General features: G+C 51.7%; 1 protein-coding gene across 3 annotated transcripts in view; it reads left to right on the top strand.

The window, feature by feature from the left end:
- The window catches only part of ZMYND10 (zinc finger MYND-type containing 10), a 55,350-nt gene extending 41,776 nt beyond the window's left edge, over positions 1-13,574 (top strand). For all 3 annotated transcript variants that reach the window (XM_069736059.1, XM_069736057.1, XM_069736058.1), the window contains 7 exons: positions 6,465-6,553; positions 6,619-6,719; positions 6,799-6,971; positions 8,536-8,661; positions 9,943-10,064; positions 10,136-10,261; positions 13,272-13,574. In XM_069736059.1, the coding sequence (XP_069592160.1) occupies positions 6,465-6,553; positions 6,619-6,719; positions 6,799-6,971; positions 8,536-8,661; positions 9,943-10,064; positions 10,136-10,261; positions 13,272-13,371 (837 nt within the window). In that variant the 3' untranslated portion in view covers positions 13,372-13,574. The remainder of the gene's footprint in view (positions 1-6,464; positions 6,554-6,618; positions 6,720-6,798; positions 6,972-8,535; positions 8,662-9,942; positions 10,065-10,135; positions 10,262-13,271) is intronic.
- Positions 13,575-19,199: the final 5,625 nt, after the last annotated feature.

Below are 19,199 nucleotides of genomic sequence, written 5' to 3'. Positions count from 1 at the left end.
TAGATTGTAGTCTCCTCCCAGTAATGGCTGATAACAGGGAGTAATAGATTGTAGTCTCCTCCCCCAGTAATGGCTGATAACAGGGAGTAATAGATTGTAGTCTCCTCCCCAGTAATGGCTGATAACAGGGAGTAATAGATTGTAGTCTCCCCCAGTAATGGCTGATAACAGGGAGTAATAGATTGTAGTCTCCTCCCCCAGTAATGGCTGATAACAGGGAGTAATAGATTGTAGTCTCCTCCCAGTAATGGCTGATAACAGGGAGTAATAGATTGTAGTCTCCTCCCCCAGTAATGGCTGATAACAGGGAGTAATAGATTGCAGTCTCCTCCCCCAGTAATGGCTGATAACAGGGAGTAATAGATTGTAGTCTCCTCCCCAGTAATGGCTGATAACAGGGAGTAATAGATTGTAGTCTCCTCCCCAGTAATGGCTGATAACAGGGAGTAATAGATTGTAGTCTCCTCCCCCAGTAATGGCTGATAACAGGGATTAATAGATTGTAGTCTCCTCCCAGTAATGGCTGATAACAGGGAGTAATAGACTGTAGTCTCCTCCCCCAGTAATGGCTGATAACAGGGAGTAATAGATTGTAGTCTCCTCCCCCAGTAATGGCTGATAACAGGGAGTAATAGATTGTAGTCTCCTCCCAGTAATGGCTGATAACAGGGAGTAATAGATTGTAGTCTCCTCCCCCAGTAATGGCTGATAACAGGGAGTAATAGATTGTAGTCTCCTCCCCAGTAATGGCTGATAACAGGGAGTAATAGATTGTAGTCTCCTCCCCCAGTAATGGCTGATAACAGGGAGTAATAGATTGTAGTCTCCTCCCAGTAATGGCTGATAACAGGGAGTAATAGATTGCAGTCTCCTCCCCCAGTAATGGCTGATAACAGGGAGTAATAGATTGCAGTCTCCTCCCCCAGTAATGGCTGATAACAGGGAGTAATAGATTGTAGTCTCCTCCCAGTAATGGCTGATAACAGGGAGTAATAGATTGCAGTCTCCTCCCCCAGTAATGGCTGATAACAGGAGTAATAGATTGTAGTCTCCTCCCCAGTAATGGCTGATAACAGGGAGTAATAGATTGCAGTCTCCTCCCCCAGTAATGGCTGATAACAGGAGTAATAGATTGTAGTCTCCCCCCCCAGTAATGGCTGATAACAGGGAGTAATAGATTGTAGTCTCCTCCCAGTAATGGCTGATAACAGGGAGTAATAGATTGTAGTCTCCTCCCCCAGTAATGGCTGATAACAGGGAGTAATAGATTGTAGTCTCCTCCCAGTAATGGCTGATAACAGGGAGTAATAGATTGTAGTCTCCTCCCCCAGTAATGGCTGATAACAGGGAGTAATAGATTGTAGTCTCCTCCCCCAGTAATGGCTGATAACAGGAGTAATAGATTGTAGTCTCCTCCCCCAGTAATGGCTGATAACAGGGAGTAATAGATTGTAGTCTCCTCCCCCAGTAATGGCTGATAACAGGGAGTAATAGATTGTAGTCTCCTCCCCAGTAATGGCTGATAACAGGGAGTAATAGATTGTAGTCTCCTCCCCAGTAATGGCTGATAACAGGGAGTAATAGATTGTAGTCTCCCCCCAGTAATGGCTGATAACAGGAGTAATAGATTGTAGTCTCCTCCCCCAGGAATGGCTGATAACAGGGAGTAATAGATTGTAGTCTCCTCCCCAGTAATGGCTGATAACAGGGAGTAATAGATTGTAGTCTCCTCCCCCAGTAATGGCTGATAACAGGGAGTAATAGATTGTAGTCTCCTCCCCAGTAATGGCTGATAACAGGGAGTAATAGATTGTAGTCTCCTCCCCAGTAATGGCTGATAACAGGGAGTAATAGATTGTAGTCTCCTCCCCCAGTAATGGCTGATAACAGGGAGTAATAGATTGTAGTCTCCTCCCCCAGTAATGGCTGATAACAGGAGTAATAGATTGTAGTCTCCTCCCCCAGTAATGGCTGATAACAGGGAGTAATAGATTGTAGTCTCCTCCCCCAGTAATGGCTGATAACAGGAGTAATAGATTGTAGTCTCCTCCCCAGTAATGGCTGATAACAGGGAGTAATAGATTGCAGTCTCCTCCCCCAGTAATGGCTGATAACAGGGAGTAATAGATTGCAGTCTCCTCCCCCAGTAATGGCTGATAACAGGGAGTAATAGATTGTAGTCTCCTCCCCCAGTAATGGCTGATAACAGGGAGTAATAGATTGCAGTCTCCTCCCCCAGTAATGGCTGATAACAGGGAGTAATAGATTGTAGTCTCCTCCCCAGTAATGGCTGATAACAGGAGTAATAGATTGTAGTCTCCTCCCCCAGTAATGGCTGATAACAGGGAGTAATAGATTGTAGTCTCCTCCCCAGTAATGGCTGATAACAGGGAGTAATAGACTGTAGTCTCCTCCCCAGTAATGGCTGATAACAGGAGTAATAGATTGTAGTCTCCTCCCCAGTAATGGCTGATAACAGGGAGTAATAGATTGTAGTCTCCTCCCCAGTAATGGCTGATAACAGGGAGTAATAGACTGTAGTCTCCTCCCCAGTAATGGCTGATAACAGGAGTAATAGATTGTAGTCTCCTCCCCCAGTAATGGCTGATAACAGGGAGTAATAGATTGTAGTCTCCTCCCCAGTAATGGCTGATAACAGGGAGTAATAGATTGTAGTCTCCTCCCCCAGTAATGGCTGATAACAGGGAGTAATAGATTGTAGTCTCCCCCCAGTAATGGCTGATAACAGGGAGTAATAGATTGTAGTCTCCTCCCCCAGTAATGGCTGATAACAGGGAGTAATAGATTGTAGTCTCCCCCCAGTAATGGCTGATAACAGGGAGTAATAGATTGTAGTCTCCTCCCCCAGTAATGGCTGATAACAGGGAGTAATAGATTGTAGTCTCCCCCCCCAGTAATGGCTGATAACAGGGAGTAATAGATTGTAGTCTCCCCCCAGTAATGGCTGATAACAGGGAGTAATAGATTGTAGTCTCCTCCCCAGTAATGGCTGATAACAGGGAGTAATAGATTGTAGTCTCCCCCCAGTAATGGCTGATAACAGGGAGTAATAGATTGTAGTCTCCCCCCAGTAATGGCTGATAACAGGGAGTAATAGATTGTAGTCTCCTCCCCCAGTAATGGCTGATAACAGGGAGTAATAGATTGTAGTCTCCCCCCAGTAATGGCTGATAACAGGGAGTAATAGATTGTAGTCTCCTCCCCCAGTAATGGCTGATAACAGGGAGTAATAGATTGTAGTCTCCTCCCAGTAATGGCTGATAACAGGGAGTAATAGATTGTAGTCTCCTCCCCCAGTAATGGCTGATAACAGGGAGTAATAGATTGTAGTCTCCCCCCCCCAGTAATGGCTGATAACAGGGAGTAATAGATTGTAGTCTCCCCCCAGTAATGGCTGATAACAGGGAGTAATAGATTGTAGTCTCCTCCCCAGTAATGGCTGATAACAGGGAGTAATAGATTGTAGTCTCCCCCCAGTAATGGCTGATAACAGGGAGTAATAGATTGTAGTCTCCCCCCAGTAATGGCTGATAACAGGGAGTAATAGATTGTAGTCTCCTCCCCAGTAATGGCTGATAACAGGGAGTAATAGATTGTAGTCTCCTCCCAGTAATGGCTGATAACAGGGAGTAATAGATTGCAGTCTCCTCCCCCAGTAATGGCTGATAACAGGAGTAATAGATTGTAGTCTCCTCCCCAGTAATGGCTGATAACAGGGAGTAATAGATTGTAGTCTCCTCCCCAGTAATGGCTGATAACAGGGAGTAATAGATTGCAGTCTCCCCCCCCAGTAATGGCTGATAACAGGGAGTAATAGATTGTAGTCTCCTCCCCAGTAATGGCTGATAACAGGGAGTAATAGATTGTAGTCTCCTCCCCAGTAATGGCTGATAACAGGGAGTAATAGATTGCAGTCTCCCCCCCCAGTAATGGCTGATAACAGGGAGTAATAGATTGTAGTCTCCCCCCAGTAATGGCTGATAACAGGGAGTAATAGATTGCAGTCTCCTACCCAGTAATGGCTGATAACAGGGAGTAATAGATTGTAGTCTCCCCCCAGTAATGGCTGATAACAGGGAGTAATAGATTGTAGTCTCCCCCCCCAGTAATGGCTGATAACAGGGAGTAATAGACTGTAGTCTCCTCCCCAGTAATGGCTGATAACAGGGAGTAATAGATTGTAGTCTCCTCCCCAGTAATGGCTGATAACAGGGAGTAATAGATTGCAGTCTCCTCCCCAGTAATGGCTGATAACAGGGAGTAATAGATTGTAGTCTCCTCCCCAGTAATGGCTGATAACAGGGAGTAATAGATTGTAGTCTCCTCCCCAGTAATGGCTGATAACAGGGAGTAATAGATTGTAGTCTCCTCCCCAGTAATGGCTGATAACAGGGAGTAATAGATTGCAGTCTCCTCCCCAGTAATGGCTGATAACAGGGAGTAATAGATTGTAGTCTCCTCCCCAGTAATGGCTGATAACAGGGAGTAATAGATTGTAGTCTCCTCCCCAGTAATGGCTGATAACAGGGAGTAATAGATTGTAGTCTCCTCCCCAGTAATGGCTGATAACAGGGAGTAATAGATTGCAGTCTCCCCCCCCAGTAATGGCTGATAACAGGGAGTAATAGATTGTAGTCTCCTCCCCCAGTAATGGCTGATAACAGGAGTAATAGATTGTAGTCTCCCCCCAGTAATGGCTGATAACAGGGAGTAATAGATTGCAGTCTCCTCCCCAGTAATGGCTGATAACAGGGAGTAATAGATTGCAGTCTCCTCCCCAGTAATGGCTGATAACAGGGAGTAATAGATTGTAGTCTCCTCCCCAGTAATGGCTGATAACAGGGAGTAATAGATTGTAGTCTCCTCCCCAGTAATGGCTGATAACAGGGAGTAATAGATTGTAGTCTCCTCCCCAGTAATGGCTGATAACAGGGAGTAATAGATTGCAGTCTCCCCCCCCAGTAATGGCTGATAACAGGGAGTAATAGATTGCAGTCTCCTCCCCAGTAATGGCTGATAACAGGGAGTAATAGACTGCAGTCTCCTCCCCAGTAATGGCTGATAACAGGGAGTAATAGATTGTAGTCTCCTCCCAGTAATGGCTGATAACAGGGAGTAATAGATTGTAGTCTCCTCCCCAGTAATGGCTGATAACAGGGAGTAATAGATTGCAGTCTCCTCCCCAGTAATGGCTGATTACAGGGAGTAATAGATTGTAGTCTCCTCCCAGTAATGGCTGATAACAGGGAGTAATAGATTGTAGTCTCCTCCCCAGTAATGGCTGATAACAGGGAGTAATAGATTGCAGTCTCCTCCCCAGTAATGGCTGATAACAGGGAGTAATAGATTGCAGTCTCCTCCCCAGTAATGGCTGATAACAGGGAGTAATAGATTGCAGTCTCCTCCCCAGTAATGGCTGATAACAGGGAGTAATAGATTGTAGTCTCCTCCCCAGTAATGGCTGATAACAGGGAGTAATAGATTGCAGTCTCCTCCCCAGTAATGGCTGATAACAGGGAGTAATAGATTGCAGTCTCCTCCCCAGTAATGGCTGATAACAGGGAGTAATAGATTGCAGTCTCCTCCCCAGTAATGGCTGATAACAGGGAGTAATAGATTGCAGTCTCCTCCCCAGTAATGGCTGATAACAGGGAGTAATAGATTGTAGTCACCTCCCCAGTAATGGCTGATAACAGGGAGTAATAGATTGTAGTCTCCTCCCCCAGTAATGGCTGATAACAGGGAGTAATAGATTGCAGTCTCCTACCCAGTAATGGCTGATAACAGGGAGTAATAGATTGTAGTCTCCTCCCCCAGTAATGGCTGATAACAGGGAGTAATAGATTGTAGTCTCCTCCCCAGTAATGGCTGATAACAGGGAGTAATAGATTGCAGTCTCCTCCCCAGTAATGGCTGATAACAGGGAGTAATAGATTGCAGTCTCCTCCACCAGTAATGGCTGATAACAGGGAGTAATAGATTGTAGTCACCTCCCCAGTAATGGCTGATAACAGGGAGTAATAGATTGTAGTCTCCTCCCCCAGTAATGGCTGATAACAGGGAGTAATAGATTGCAGTCTCCTACCCAGTAATGGCTGATAACAGGGAGTAATAGATTGTAGTCTCCCCCCAGTAATGGCTGATAACAGGGAGTAATAGATTGGAAATAGACATTATACTTTGGTCCTGATTCCTCAAAGCTTTTACTGCAGATTTCTTTCAAAACAAACTTTGAAAAGTTTCAAACGTTTTGGGTAACTCTGAGTTGTGCTAAACTTTTGTGACCACTATTGTTTTCCTGCCGGTTTCGCCAGCTGTTGCTTTCTCCTGAGTGCAGTCAGATTTGTGGAGCTGCACTCAGATCACATGCGACCTGCAGCGAGGTGTGCGGTAAAGCCGCCACCTGTATACACCACGTATGACTGATACTCCATCATCCCCAGGACCTAAAGCTGCAGGCCGAGGCGCTGGACTTTGATGTTGCCCTGAAGTGTCTGTCTGTCCTGCGGTACATCACCGACCACACGGACAGGTAAGTCCCTGGGGTGATGGGTGCAGGGTATCGGCCTGAGAGTGATATACGCCGTATACCCACAGCCTCACGCTGAGCGCCAGCACCCGCCTGCTCAACACACACAACCTGCCCTGTGTCCTGGTGGAACTGCTGCACCTCTGCCCGTGGAGCCGGCGGAGCAAAGGTACGAGGGGCTGCCCCAGCACCACGGCACGTAGCCCCCTCCTCATAAATACCCCACCCTCACTGTCTCCCCCCTGCAGGTCTCATGCAGAAGTACGAGAGCGGCCGCTGGTTGTCAGTGCCTGCCGAGGACCAGCAGAAGATGACCAAGCTGGATGGTCAGGTGTGGATATCGCTGTACAACCTGCTGCTGAGGCCGGAGTGCCAGCGGAAGTACCACATCGACAGCTTCACCCGGGGACAGCTGCTGAAGGTGCGGACCCCCAGTGCAGATCCCTGTTGCAGATTCTTGGTACAGACCCCCAATGCGGACACCCAGTGCAGATCCCTGGTGCGGACCCCCAGTGCAGATCCCTGATGCAGTCCCCTGGGCAGATCCTTGGTACAGATTCCTGGTGCAGACCCTAGTGCAGAACCCTGATGCGGACCCCCAGTGCAGATCCCTGTTGCAGATTCTTGGTACAGACCCCCAATGCGGACCCCCGGTGCAGATCCCTGGTGCAGTCCCCTGGTGCAGATCCTTGGTACAGATTCCTGGTGCAGACCCTAGTGCAGAACCCTGATGCGGACCCCCAGTGCAGATCCCTGTTGCAGATTCTTGGTACAGACCCCCAATGCGGACACCCAGTGCAGATCCCTGGTGCGGACCCCCAGTGCAGATCCCTGATGCAGTCCCCTGGGCAGATCCTTGGTACAGATTCCTGGTGCAGACCCTAGTGCAGAACCCTGATGCGGACCCCCAGTGCAGATCCCTGTTGCAGATTCTTGGTACAGACCCCCAATGCGGACCCCCAGTGCAGATCCCTGGTGCGGACCCCCAGTGCAGATCCCTGATGCAGTCCCCTGGTGCAGATCCTTGGTACAGATTCCTGGTGCAGACCCTAGTGCAGAACCCTGATGCGGACCCCCAGTGCAGATCCCTGGTGCAGACTCTTGGTACAGACCCCCAATGCGGACCCCCGGTGCAGATCCCTGGTGCGGACCCCCAGTGCAGATCCCTGATGCAGTCCCCTGGGCAGATCCTTGGTACAGATTCCTGGTGCAGACCCTAGTGCAGAACCCTGATGCGGACCCCCAGTGCAGATCCCTGTTGCAGATTCTTGGTACAGACCCCCAATGCGGACCCCCAGTGCAGATCCCTGGTGCGGACCCCCAGTGCAGATCCCTGATGCAGTCCCCTGGTGCAGATCCTTGGTACAGATTCCTGGTGCAGACCCTAGTGCAGAACCCTGATGCGGACCCCCAGTGCAGATCCCTGGTGCAGACTCTTGGTACAGACCCCCAATGCGGACCCCCGGTGCAGATCCCTGGTGCGGACCCCCAGTGCAGATCCCTGATGCAGTCCCCTGGGCAGATCCTTGGTACAGATTCCTGGTGCAGACCCTAGTGCAGAACCCTGATGCGGACCCCCAGTGCAGATCCCTGTTGCAGATTCTTGGTACAGACCCCCAATGCGGACCCCCAGTGCAGATCCCTGGTGCGGACCCCCAGTGCAGATCCCTGATGCAGTCCCCTGGTGCAGATCCTTGGTACAGATTCCTGGTGCAGACCCTAGTGCAGAACCCTGATGCGGACCCCCAGTGCAGATCCCTGGTGCAGACTCTTGGTACAGACCCCCAATGCGGACCCCCGGTGCAGATCCCTGGTGCGGACCCCCAGTGCAGATCCCTGATGCAGTCCCCTGGGCAGATCCTTGGTACAGATTCCTGGTGCAGACCCTAGTGCAGAACCCTGATGCGGACCCCCAGTGCAGATCCCTGGTGCGGACCATGCAGCGCTCTGCCATCATTACGTGACCCTATGTCCTGTCGTTTCAGCTCCGCTCTCATCTCACCGAGGTCCTCATCGATCAGCTGCCGAACCTGTCAGAGCTGCAGCGATTCCTCAGTCATCTGTCAGTGAGTGACGCGGCCCCCCCAAAGAAAGAGCTGATCTTAGAGCAGGTATGAGCGGGTTCCTGGCATCCAGGGGGGGCAGCCTTGTGCTTCAGTCCCTCCCGATATGTAAGATCTCTGCTTGTGCTAAGTGAATGAGAACGTTCCTGTTTCCATCCATTACTCCAGGTGACTTAAAGGGGCTGTCGAGGACCTTTCTATGATGGCAGGGACCGGCCGTAGGCCCCTGTGCAGGACCTGTCTATGGTGGTGGGGATCGGCCGGACGTAGGCCCCTGTGCAGAACCTGTCTATGATGGCAGGGACCGGCCGTAGGCCCCTGTACAGGACCTGTCTATGGCGGTGGGGACTGGCCGGACGTAGGCCCCTGTACAAGACCTGTCTATGGCGATGGGAGCCCGGACGTAGGCCCCTGTACAAGACCTGTCTATGGCGGTGGGGACTGGCCGGACGTAGGCCCCTGTACAAGACCTGTCTATGGCGGTGGGGACTGGCCGGACGTAGGCCCCTGTACAAGACCTGTCTATGGCGGTGGGGACTGGCCGGACGTAGGCCCCTGTACAGGACCTGTCTATGGCGGTGGGGACCGGCCGGATGTAGGCCCCTGTACAGGACCTGTCTATGGTGGTGGGGACTGGCCGGACGTAGGCCCCTGTGCAGGACCTGTCTATGATGGTGGGGACTGGCCGGACGTAGGCCCCTGTGCAGGACCTGGTTATGGTGGTGGGGACCTGCCGGACGTAGGCCCCTGTGCAGGACCTGGCTATGGTGGTGGGGACTGGACGGATGTAGGCCCCTGTGCAGGACCTGTCTATGGTGGTGGGGACTGGCCGGACTTAGGCCTCTGTGCAGGACCTGTCTATGGTGGTGGGGACTGGCCGGACGTAGGCCCCAGTGCAGGACCTGTCTATGGTGGTGGGGACTGGCCGGACTTAGGCCCCTGTACAGGACCTGTCTATGGTGGTGGGGACTGGCCGGACTTAGGCCCCTGTACAGGACCTGTCTATGGTGGTGGGGACTGGCCGGACATAGGCCCCTGTACAGGACCTGTCTATGGTGGTGGGGACTGGCCGGACGTAGGCCCCAGTGCAGGGCCGTTTCTAAGAAGGGCCACTCAGCTAAGACAAGCGCTACTCACCCACAGCAAGCAGGGATCCCAAGAAAATGATGGTCTGTAAGAAAGCTGCAGAATTCTGTGTTGTCCCCTCCTGACGTCTCTGAGCTCGGACCCCGAATCGTCTGCACCCCGTGGTGAAGATTGCGGTTCTGCCCCTCCCCCGCGCTGCGGCTCCGTCCTCCCATCACTTTCTCACCTCTCTGGAGTTTTCAGGTTCCAGAAGTCTACGACTCCATTATCAGAGAGGATTCTGGGAAATGGAAGGCGATAGCGAAGCACCAGATCAAGCACAACTTCTCCCCCAGCGACAGCGAACTGCGCCAACAGGCCCAGAGGTCAGTGACCCGAGACCACCGTGTACCCAGCCGCAGGGGCACAACCGCCTGAGCTCTATTATTACCCACAGGTGGGCGCAGACCTACAACATGGACGTCATGGAGGCACTAGTGCCGGAGAAACCCAAGTGTGGATCCTGTGGAGCCGAGGCTGCGAAACGCTGCGCCCGCTGCCAGAGTGAGCGCTACTGCACCAGGTGAGAGCGGAGCGGTGTGCCCGCACTGTCAGAGGGTCCACCCCGACCACCACAGCAGAATAGTGAGTGCAGCTCTGGAGGATAATACAGGATGTAACTTAGGATCAGTAATGTAATGTATGTACACAGTGACTGCACCAGCAGAATAGTGAGTGCAGCTCTGGAGTATAATACAGGATGTAACTCAGGATCAGTAATGTAATGTATGTACACAGTGACTGCACCAGCAGAATAGTGAGTGCAGCTCTGGAGTATAATACAGGATATAACTCAGGATCAGTAATGTAATGTATGTACACAGTGACTGCACCAGCAGAATAGCGAGTGCAGCTCTGGAGTATAATACAGGATGTAACTCGGGATCAGTAATGTAATGTATGTACACAGTGACTGCACCAGCAGAATAGTGAGTGCAGCTCTGGGGTATAATACAGGATGTAACTCGGGATCAGTAATGTAATGTATATACACAGTGACTGCACCAGCAGAATAGTGAGTGCAGCTCTGGGGTATAATACAGGATGTAACTCAGGATCAGTAATGTAATGTACAGTGGGGCAAAAAAGTATTTAGTCAGTCAGCAATAGTGCAAGTTCCACCACTTAAAAAGATGAGAGGCGTCTGTAATTTACATCATAGGTAGACCTCATCTATGGGAGACAAACTGAGAAAAAAAAATCCAGAAAATCACATTGTCTGTTTTTTTAACAATTTATTTGCATATTATGGTGGAAAATAAGTATTTGGTCAGAAACAAACAATCAAGATTTCTGGCTCTCACAGACCTGTAACTTCTTCTTTAAGAGTCTCCTCTTTCCTCCACTCATTACCTGTAGTAATGGCACCTGTTTAAACTTGTTATCAGTATAAAAAGACACCTGTGCACACCCTCAAACAGTCTGACTCCAAACTCCACTATGGTGAAGACCAAAGAGCTGTCAAAGGACACCAGAAACAAAATTGTAGCCCTGCACCAGGCTGGGAAGACTGAATCTGCAATAGCCAACCAGCTTGGAGTGAAGAAATCAACAGTGGGAGCAATAATTAGAAAATGGAAGACATACAAGACCACTGATAATCTCCCTCGATCTGGGGCTCCACGCAAAATCCCACCCCGTGGGGTCAGAATGATCACAAGAACGGTGAGCAAAAATCCCAGAACCACGCGGGGGGACCTAGTGAATGAACTGCAGAGAGCTGGGACCAATGTAACAAGGCCTACCATAAGTAACACACTACGCCACCATGGACTCAGATCCTGCAGTGCCAGACGTGTCCCACTGCTTAAGCCAGTACATGTCCGGGCCCGTCTGAAGTTTGCTAGAGAGCATTTGGATGATCCAGAGGAGTTTTGGGAGAATGTCCTGTGGTCTGATGAAACCAAACTGGAACTGTTTTGTAGAAACACAACTTGTCGTGTTTGGAGGAAAAAGAATACTGAGTTGCATCCATCAAACACCATACCTACTGTAAAGCATGGTGGTGGAAACATCATGCTTTGGGGCTGTTTCTCTGCAAAGGGGCCAGGACGACTGATCCGGGTACATGAAAGAATGAATGGGGCCATGTATCGTGAGATTTTGAGTGCAAACCTCCTTCCATCAGCAAGGGCATTGAAGATGAAACGTGGCTGGGTCTTTCAACATGACAATGATCCAAAGCACACCACCAGGGCAACGAAGGAGTGGCTTCGTAAGAAGCATTTCAAGGTCCTGGAGTGGCCTAGCCAGTCTCCAGATCTCAACCCTATAGAAAACCTTTGGAGGGAGTTGAAAGTCTGTGTTGCCAAGCGAAAAGCCAAAAACATCACTGCTCTAGAGGAGATCTGCATGGAGGAATGGGCCAACATACCAACAACAGTGTGTGGCAACCTTGTGAAGACTTACAGAAAACGTTTGACCTCTGTCATTGCCAACAAAGGATATATTACAAAGTATTGAGATGAAATTTTGTTTCTGACCAAATACTTATTTTCCACCACAATATGCAAATAAAATGTTAAAAAAACAGACAATGTGATTTTCTGGATTTTTTTTTCTCAGTTTGTCTCCCATAGTTGAGGTCTACCTATGATGTAAATTACAGACGCCTCTCATCTTTTTAAGTGGTGGAACTTGCACTATTGCTGACTGACTAAATACTTTTTTGCCCCACTGTATGTACACAGTGACTGCACCAGCAGAATAGTGAGTGCAGCTCTGGAGTATAATACAGGATGTAACTCAGGATCAGTAATGTAATGTATGTACACAGTGACTGCACCAGCAGAATAGTGAGTGCAGCTCTGGAGTATAATACAGGATGTAACTCAGGATCAGTAATGTAATGTATGTACACAGTGACTGCACCAGCAGAATAGTGAGTGCAGCTCTGGGGTATAATACAGGGTGTAACTCAGGATCAGTAATATAATGTATGTACACAGTGACTGCACCAGCAGAATAGTGAGTGCAGCTCTGGAGTATAATACAGGATGTAACTCAGGATCAGTAATGTAATATATATACACAGTGACTGCACCAGCAGAATAGTGAGTGCAGCTCTGGGGTATAATACAGGAGGTAACTCAGGATCAGTAATGTATGTACACAGTGACTGCACCAGCAGAATAGTGAGTGCAGCTCTGGAGTATAATACAGGATGTAACTCAGGATCAGTAATGTAATGTATGTACACAGTGACTGCACCAGCAGAATAGTGAGTGCAGCTCTGGAGTATAATACAGGATGTAACTCAGGATCAGTAATGTAATATATATACACAGTGACTGCACCAGCAGAATAGTGAGTGCAGCTCTGGGGTATAATACAGGAGGTAACTCAGGATCAGTAATGTATGTACACAGTGACTGCACCAGCAGAATAGTGAGTGCAGCTCTGGAGTATAATACAGGATGTAACTCAGGATCAGTAATGTATGTACACAGTGACTGCACCAGCAGAATAGTGAGCGCAGCTCCTTTGTTCAGTGGATTATGACCTTCAGGACGTTTTTCTCGTTTCTGTCGCAGGCAGTGTCAGGTCAGTCATTGGCAGAAGCATAAGAAGGCCTGTGATCTAGTGAGTGCTGCCATGAAGAAGATGAAGGATGATATGAAGACTCCGATGTGATGCTGTAATTGTGGGAATCGTCGCTCTGCCCCATCTTCTGACCTCATGAACCTTTACATGTCCAAGAGCCAATCGGATTGTGCCGGCTCGCCATGACTCCGCCCAGCGCTATTCGGTAGATTTGGCGTCTCAGTGAATTTTGCGCTCGGTTGTAAATATTCAGATTTTGTTTTGTTTCTTTTATTAAATGATTTTTTTTGTAAGTAATGTCTCGTTCTGAGAATGTAGACTTTTATGGCTGCTGTCTGTGCCTCAGAGCTGCGCTCTCACATCTCACACCACGGGAGGACGTCAGCATGAAGGCCTGAGTCTCTTGCTAATCTTGGCTCCTGTTCACACCACATTCTCCAGACTTCCTGCGCCTTTTCTGTTGTACAGGACTGGACTCATATACGAGACTACTACTCCCAGCATGACACGACCGCTGCAGACTGTCAGTGCTGCTGGGAGAGGCTCCGATGTGCTCGGCATGTCATCAGACATAAAAGCTGCGAGGTATCGAGATGCCGGCGAGCGCATCACTGTGGTTTCCTGCCGCTGCAGAATCAAGCACAAGATGATGGGATGTGGTGGCCACGGACCACATGGTACTGACGTCTGCAAGCCATGTGGCCGCTCTCGCTCTCTCTCCACACGGGTCTCTCTCTCGCGCTCTCTCTCTCTCTCGCGCTCTCTCTCTCTCTCGCGCTCTCTCTCTCTCGCGCTCTCTCTCTCTCGCGCTCTCTCTCTCTCGCGCTCTCTCTCTCGCGCTCTCTCTCTCTCTCGCGCTCTCTCTCTCTCTCGCGCTCTCTCTCTCTCGCGCTCGCGGTCTCTCTCTCGCGCTCTCTCTCTCTCGCGCTCGCGGTCTCTCTCTCGCGCTCTCTCTCTCGCGCTCTCTCTCGCGCTCTCTCTCGCGCTCTCTCTCTCGCGCTCTCTCGCGCGCTCTCTCTCGCTCTCTCGCGCGCTCTCTCTCGCTCTCTCTCTCGCGGTCTCTCTCTCGCGCTCTCTCTCTCTCGCGCTCTCTCTCGCTCGCTCGCGCTCTCTCTCTCTCGCGCTCTCTCTCTCTCGCGCTCTCTCTCTCTCGCTCTCTCTCGCGCTCTCTCTCTCGCGCTCTCTCTCTCGCGCTCTCTCTCGCGCTCTCTCTCGCGGTCTCTCTCTCGCGGTCTCTCTCTCGCGCTCTCTCTCTCTCGCGCTCTCTCTCGCTCGCTCGCGCTCTCTCTCTCTCGCGCTCTCTCTCTCTCGCGCTCTCTCTCTCTCGCTCTCTCTCGCGCTCTCTCTCTCGCGCTCTCTCTCTCGCGCTCTCTCTCGCGCTCTCTCTCGCGCTCTCTCTCGCGCGCGCGCGCTCTCTCTCTCTCTCTCTCTCTCTCTCTCTCTCTCTCTCTCGCTCTCTCTCTCGCTCTCTCTCGCGCGCTCTCTCTTTCTCTCTCTCCCAAATCCTCCCGCCCCCCCCCCCCCCCCCCCCCGCTGGTCTCTCTCGCCATCAGTTAGGACTTTAGGACTAGCCCCGGCATGTTAGGACTAGCCCCGGCATGACTTGCTCTCCTGGTCGGTGTGCTGTTCAGCCTTCACTTCTGCCGGTGACCTGGGTGATGACTGATGAGCTGTAACGTCGGCCATCTTAGTTGTCTCGTTCTCTCACTGCCAGCTGTGTGACTCGCTGTGACTTCTTTTTCTTTGTGATTTCTTGACTTCAGGAGGAGGCGGACAGGGTCTGGCGTGAGGTCTGGGGCGATGGGCGCAGTCCCCTCCAGTAATTAGTAATGGACGCTGCTCTCTGTAGATAAAGCGATAGGAAGTTTAGTTCAAATACAAGAAAAAAGTCCAGACAGAGAGCGGGGGGCTTCCTGATATTCATGGATGGGGGGATGAATGGCAGCATGATGTTCCTGAGACCTCAATGTCAGGACGACAGAGGAGCGTTCACACGAGGAAAGCGGGGCCGTTGTTACTGCAGCCTGCGCCTCCATCCATATAACTCCAAGAAACAGAGGTCCTATAACTACCCCCCCTACACCGGACCCAGGGGTCCTATAACTACCCCCCGTACACCGGACCAAGGGGTCCTATAACTACCCCCCCTACACCGGACCAAGGGGTCCTATAACTACCCCCCCTACACCGGACCAAGGGGTCCTATAACTACCCCCCCTACACCGGACCCAGGGGTCCTATAACTACCCCCCCTACACTGGACCAAGGGGTCCTATAACTACCCCCCCTACACCGGACCAAGGGGTCCTATAACTACCCCCCCGTACACCGGACCAAGGGGTCCTATAACTACCCCCCCTACACCGGACCAAGGGGTCCTATAACTACCCCCCCTACACTGGACCAAGGGGTCCTATAACTACCCCCCGTACACCGGACCCAGGGGTCCTATAACTACCCCCCCTACACCGGACCAAGGGGTCCTATAACTACCCCCCCTACACCGGACCCAGGGGTCCTATAACTACCCCCCCTACACTGGACCAAGGGGTCCTATAACTACCCCCCCTACACCAGACCCAGGGGTCCTATAACTACCCCCCCTACACCGGACCCAGGGGTCCTATAACTACCCCCCGTACACCGGACCCAGGGGTCCTATAACTACCCCCCCCTACACCGGACCCAGGGGTCCTATAACTACCCCCCGTACACCGGACCAAGGGGTCCTATAACTACCCCCCCTACACCGGACCAAGGGGTCCTATAACTACCCCCCCCTACACTGGACCAAGGGGTCCTATAACTACCCCCCCTACACTGGACCAAGGGGTCCTATAACTACCCCCCCTACACCAGACCCAGGGGTCCTATAACTACCCCCCCTACACCGGACCCAGGGGTCCTATAACTACCCCCCGTACACCGGACCCAGGGGTCCTATAACTACCCCCCCTACACCGGACCAAGGGGTCCTATAACTACCCCCCCTACACCGGACCCAGGGGTCCTATAACTACCCCCCCTACACTGGACCAAGGGGTCCTATAACTACCCCCCCTACACCAGACCCAGGGGTCCTATAACTACCCCCCCTACACCGGACCCAGGGGTCCTATAACTACCCCCCCTACACCAGACCAAGGGGTCCTATAACTACCCCCCCCCTACACCAGACCCAGGGGTCCTATAACTACCCCCCCCTACACCGGACCCAGGGGTCCTATAACTACCCCCCCTACACCGGACCAAGGGGTCCTATAACTACCCCCCCTACACCGGACCCAGGGGTCCTATAACTACCCCCCCTACACCAGACCCAGGGGTCCTATAACTACCCCCCCCCTACACCGGACCAAGGGGTCCTATAACTACCCCCCCTACACCAGACCCAGGGGTCCTATAACTACCCCCCCCCCTACACCGGACCAAGGGGTCCTATAACTACCCCCCCCTACACCAGACCCAGGGGTCCTATAACTACCCCCCCCCCCCTACACCGGACCAAGGGGTCCTATAACTACCCCCCCTACACCGGACCAAGGGGTCCTATAACTACCCCCCCCTACACCGGACCCAGGGGTCCTATAACTACCCCCCCTACACCAGACCCAGGGGTCCTATAACTACCCCCCCTACACCGGACCCAGGGGTCCTATAACTACCCCCCGTACACCGGACCCAGGGGTCCTATAACTACCCCCCCCTACACCGGACCCAGGGGTCCTATAACTACCCCCCCTACACCGGACCAAGGGGTCCTATAACTACCCCCCCCTACACCGGACCAAGGGGTCCTATAACTACCCCCCCTACACCGGACCCAGGGGTCCTATAACTACCCCTCTACACCGGACCAAGGGGCCCTATAACTACCCCCCCCTACACCGGACCCAGGGGTCCTATAACTACCCCCCCCTACACCGGACCCAGGGGTCCTATAACTACCCCCCCCTACACCGGACCCAGGGGTCCTATAACTACCCCCCCCTACACCGGACCCAGGGGTCCTATAACTACCCCCCCTACACCGGACCCAGGGGTCCTATAACTACCCCCCCGTACACCGGACCCAGGGGTCCTATAACTACCCCTTGTACACCGGACCCAGGGGTCCTATAACTACCCCCCCTACACCGGACCCAGGGGTCCTATAACTACCCCCCCTACACCGGACCCAGGGGTCCTATAACTACCCCCCCTACACCGGACCCAGGGGTCCTATAACTACCTCCCCTACACCGGACCAAGGGGTCCTATAACTACCCCCCCTACACCGGACCAAGGGGTCCTATAACTACCCCCCCTACACCGGACCAAGGGGTCCTATAACTACCCCCCCTACACCGGACCAAGGGGTCCTATAACTACCCCCCTACACCGGACCAAGGGGTCCTATAACTACCCCCCTACACCGGACCCAGGGGTCCTATAACTACTCCCCTACACCGGACCCAGGGGTCCTATAACTACCCCCCCTACACCGGACCCAGGGGTCCTATAACTACCCCCCCCTACACCGGACCCAGGGGTCCTATAACTACCCCCCCTACACCGGACCCAGGGGTCCTATAACTACCCCCCCTACACCGGACCCAGGGGTCCTATAACTACCCCCCCTACACCGGACCAAGGGGTCCTATAACTACCCCCCCTACACCGGACCAAGGGGTCCTATAACTACCCCCCCTACACCGGACCAAGGGGTCCTATAACTACCCCCCTACACCGGACCAAGGGGTCCTATAACTACCCCCCCTACACCGGACCAAGGGGTCCTATAACTACCCCCCCTACACCGGACCAAGGGGTCCTATAACTACCCCCCCTACACCGGACCAAGGGGTCCTATAACTACCGCCCTACACCGGGCCAAGGGGTCCTATAACTACCCCCCTACACCGGACCCAGGGGTCCTGTAACTACAGTACAGACCAAAAGTTTGGACACACCTTCTCATTTAAAGATTTTTCTATATATTCATGACTATGAAAATTGTACATTCACACTGAAGGCATCAAAACTATGAATTAACACATGTGGAATTATATACTTAACAAAAAAGTGTGAAACAACTGAAATTCTGTCTTATATTCTAGGTTCTTCAAAGTAGTCACCTTTTGCTTTGATGACTGCTTTGCACACTCTTGGCATTCTCTTGATTAGCTTCAAGAGGTAGTCACCGGGAATGGTCTTCCAACAATCTTGAAGGAGTTCCCAGAGATGCTTAGCACTTTTGTTGGCCCTTTTGCCTTCACTCTGCGGTCCAGTTCACCCCAAACCATCTCGATTGGGTTCAGGTCTGGTGACTGTGGAGGCCAGGTCATCTGGTGTAGCCCCCATCACTCTCCTCCTTGGTCAAATAGCCCTTACACAGCCTGGAGGTGTTTGGGGCCATTGTCCTGTTGAAAAATAAATGATGGTCCAACTAAACACAAACCGGATGGAATAGCATGCCGCTGCAAGATGCTGTGGTAGCCATGCTGGTTCAGTATGCCTTCAATTTTTAATAAATCCCCAACAGTGTCCCCAGTAAAGCCCCCACACCATCACACCTCCTCCTCCATGCTTCACGGTGGGAACCAGGCATGTAGAGTCCATCCGTTCACCTTTTCTGCGTCGCACAAAGACACGGTGGTTGGAACCAAAGATCTCAAATTTGGACTCCTCAGACCAAAGCACAGATTTCCACTGGTCTAATGTCCATTTCTTGTGTTCTTTAGCCCAAACAAGTCTCTTCTGCTTGTTGCCTGTCCTTAGTAGTGGTTTCCTGGCAGCTCTTTTACCATGAAGGCTGCTGCACAAAGTCTCCTCTTAACAGTTGTTGTAGAGATGTGTCTGCTGCTAGAACTCTGTGTGGCATTGACCTGGTCTCTAATCTGAGCTGCTGTTAACCTGCGATTTCTGAGGCTGGTGAC

Source organism: Ranitomeya imitator, chromosome 8, assembly GCF_032444005.1.
Source record: "Ranitomeya imitator isolate aRanImi1 chromosome 8, aRanImi1.pri, whole genome shotgun sequence".
Taxonomy (NCBI): Eukaryota; Metazoa; Chordata; class Amphibia; order Anura; family Dendrobatidae; genus Ranitomeya; species Ranitomeya imitator.
Note: the sequence above shows the minus strand (reverse complement) of the source record. Positions and strands in the feature narration are given on the sequence as shown.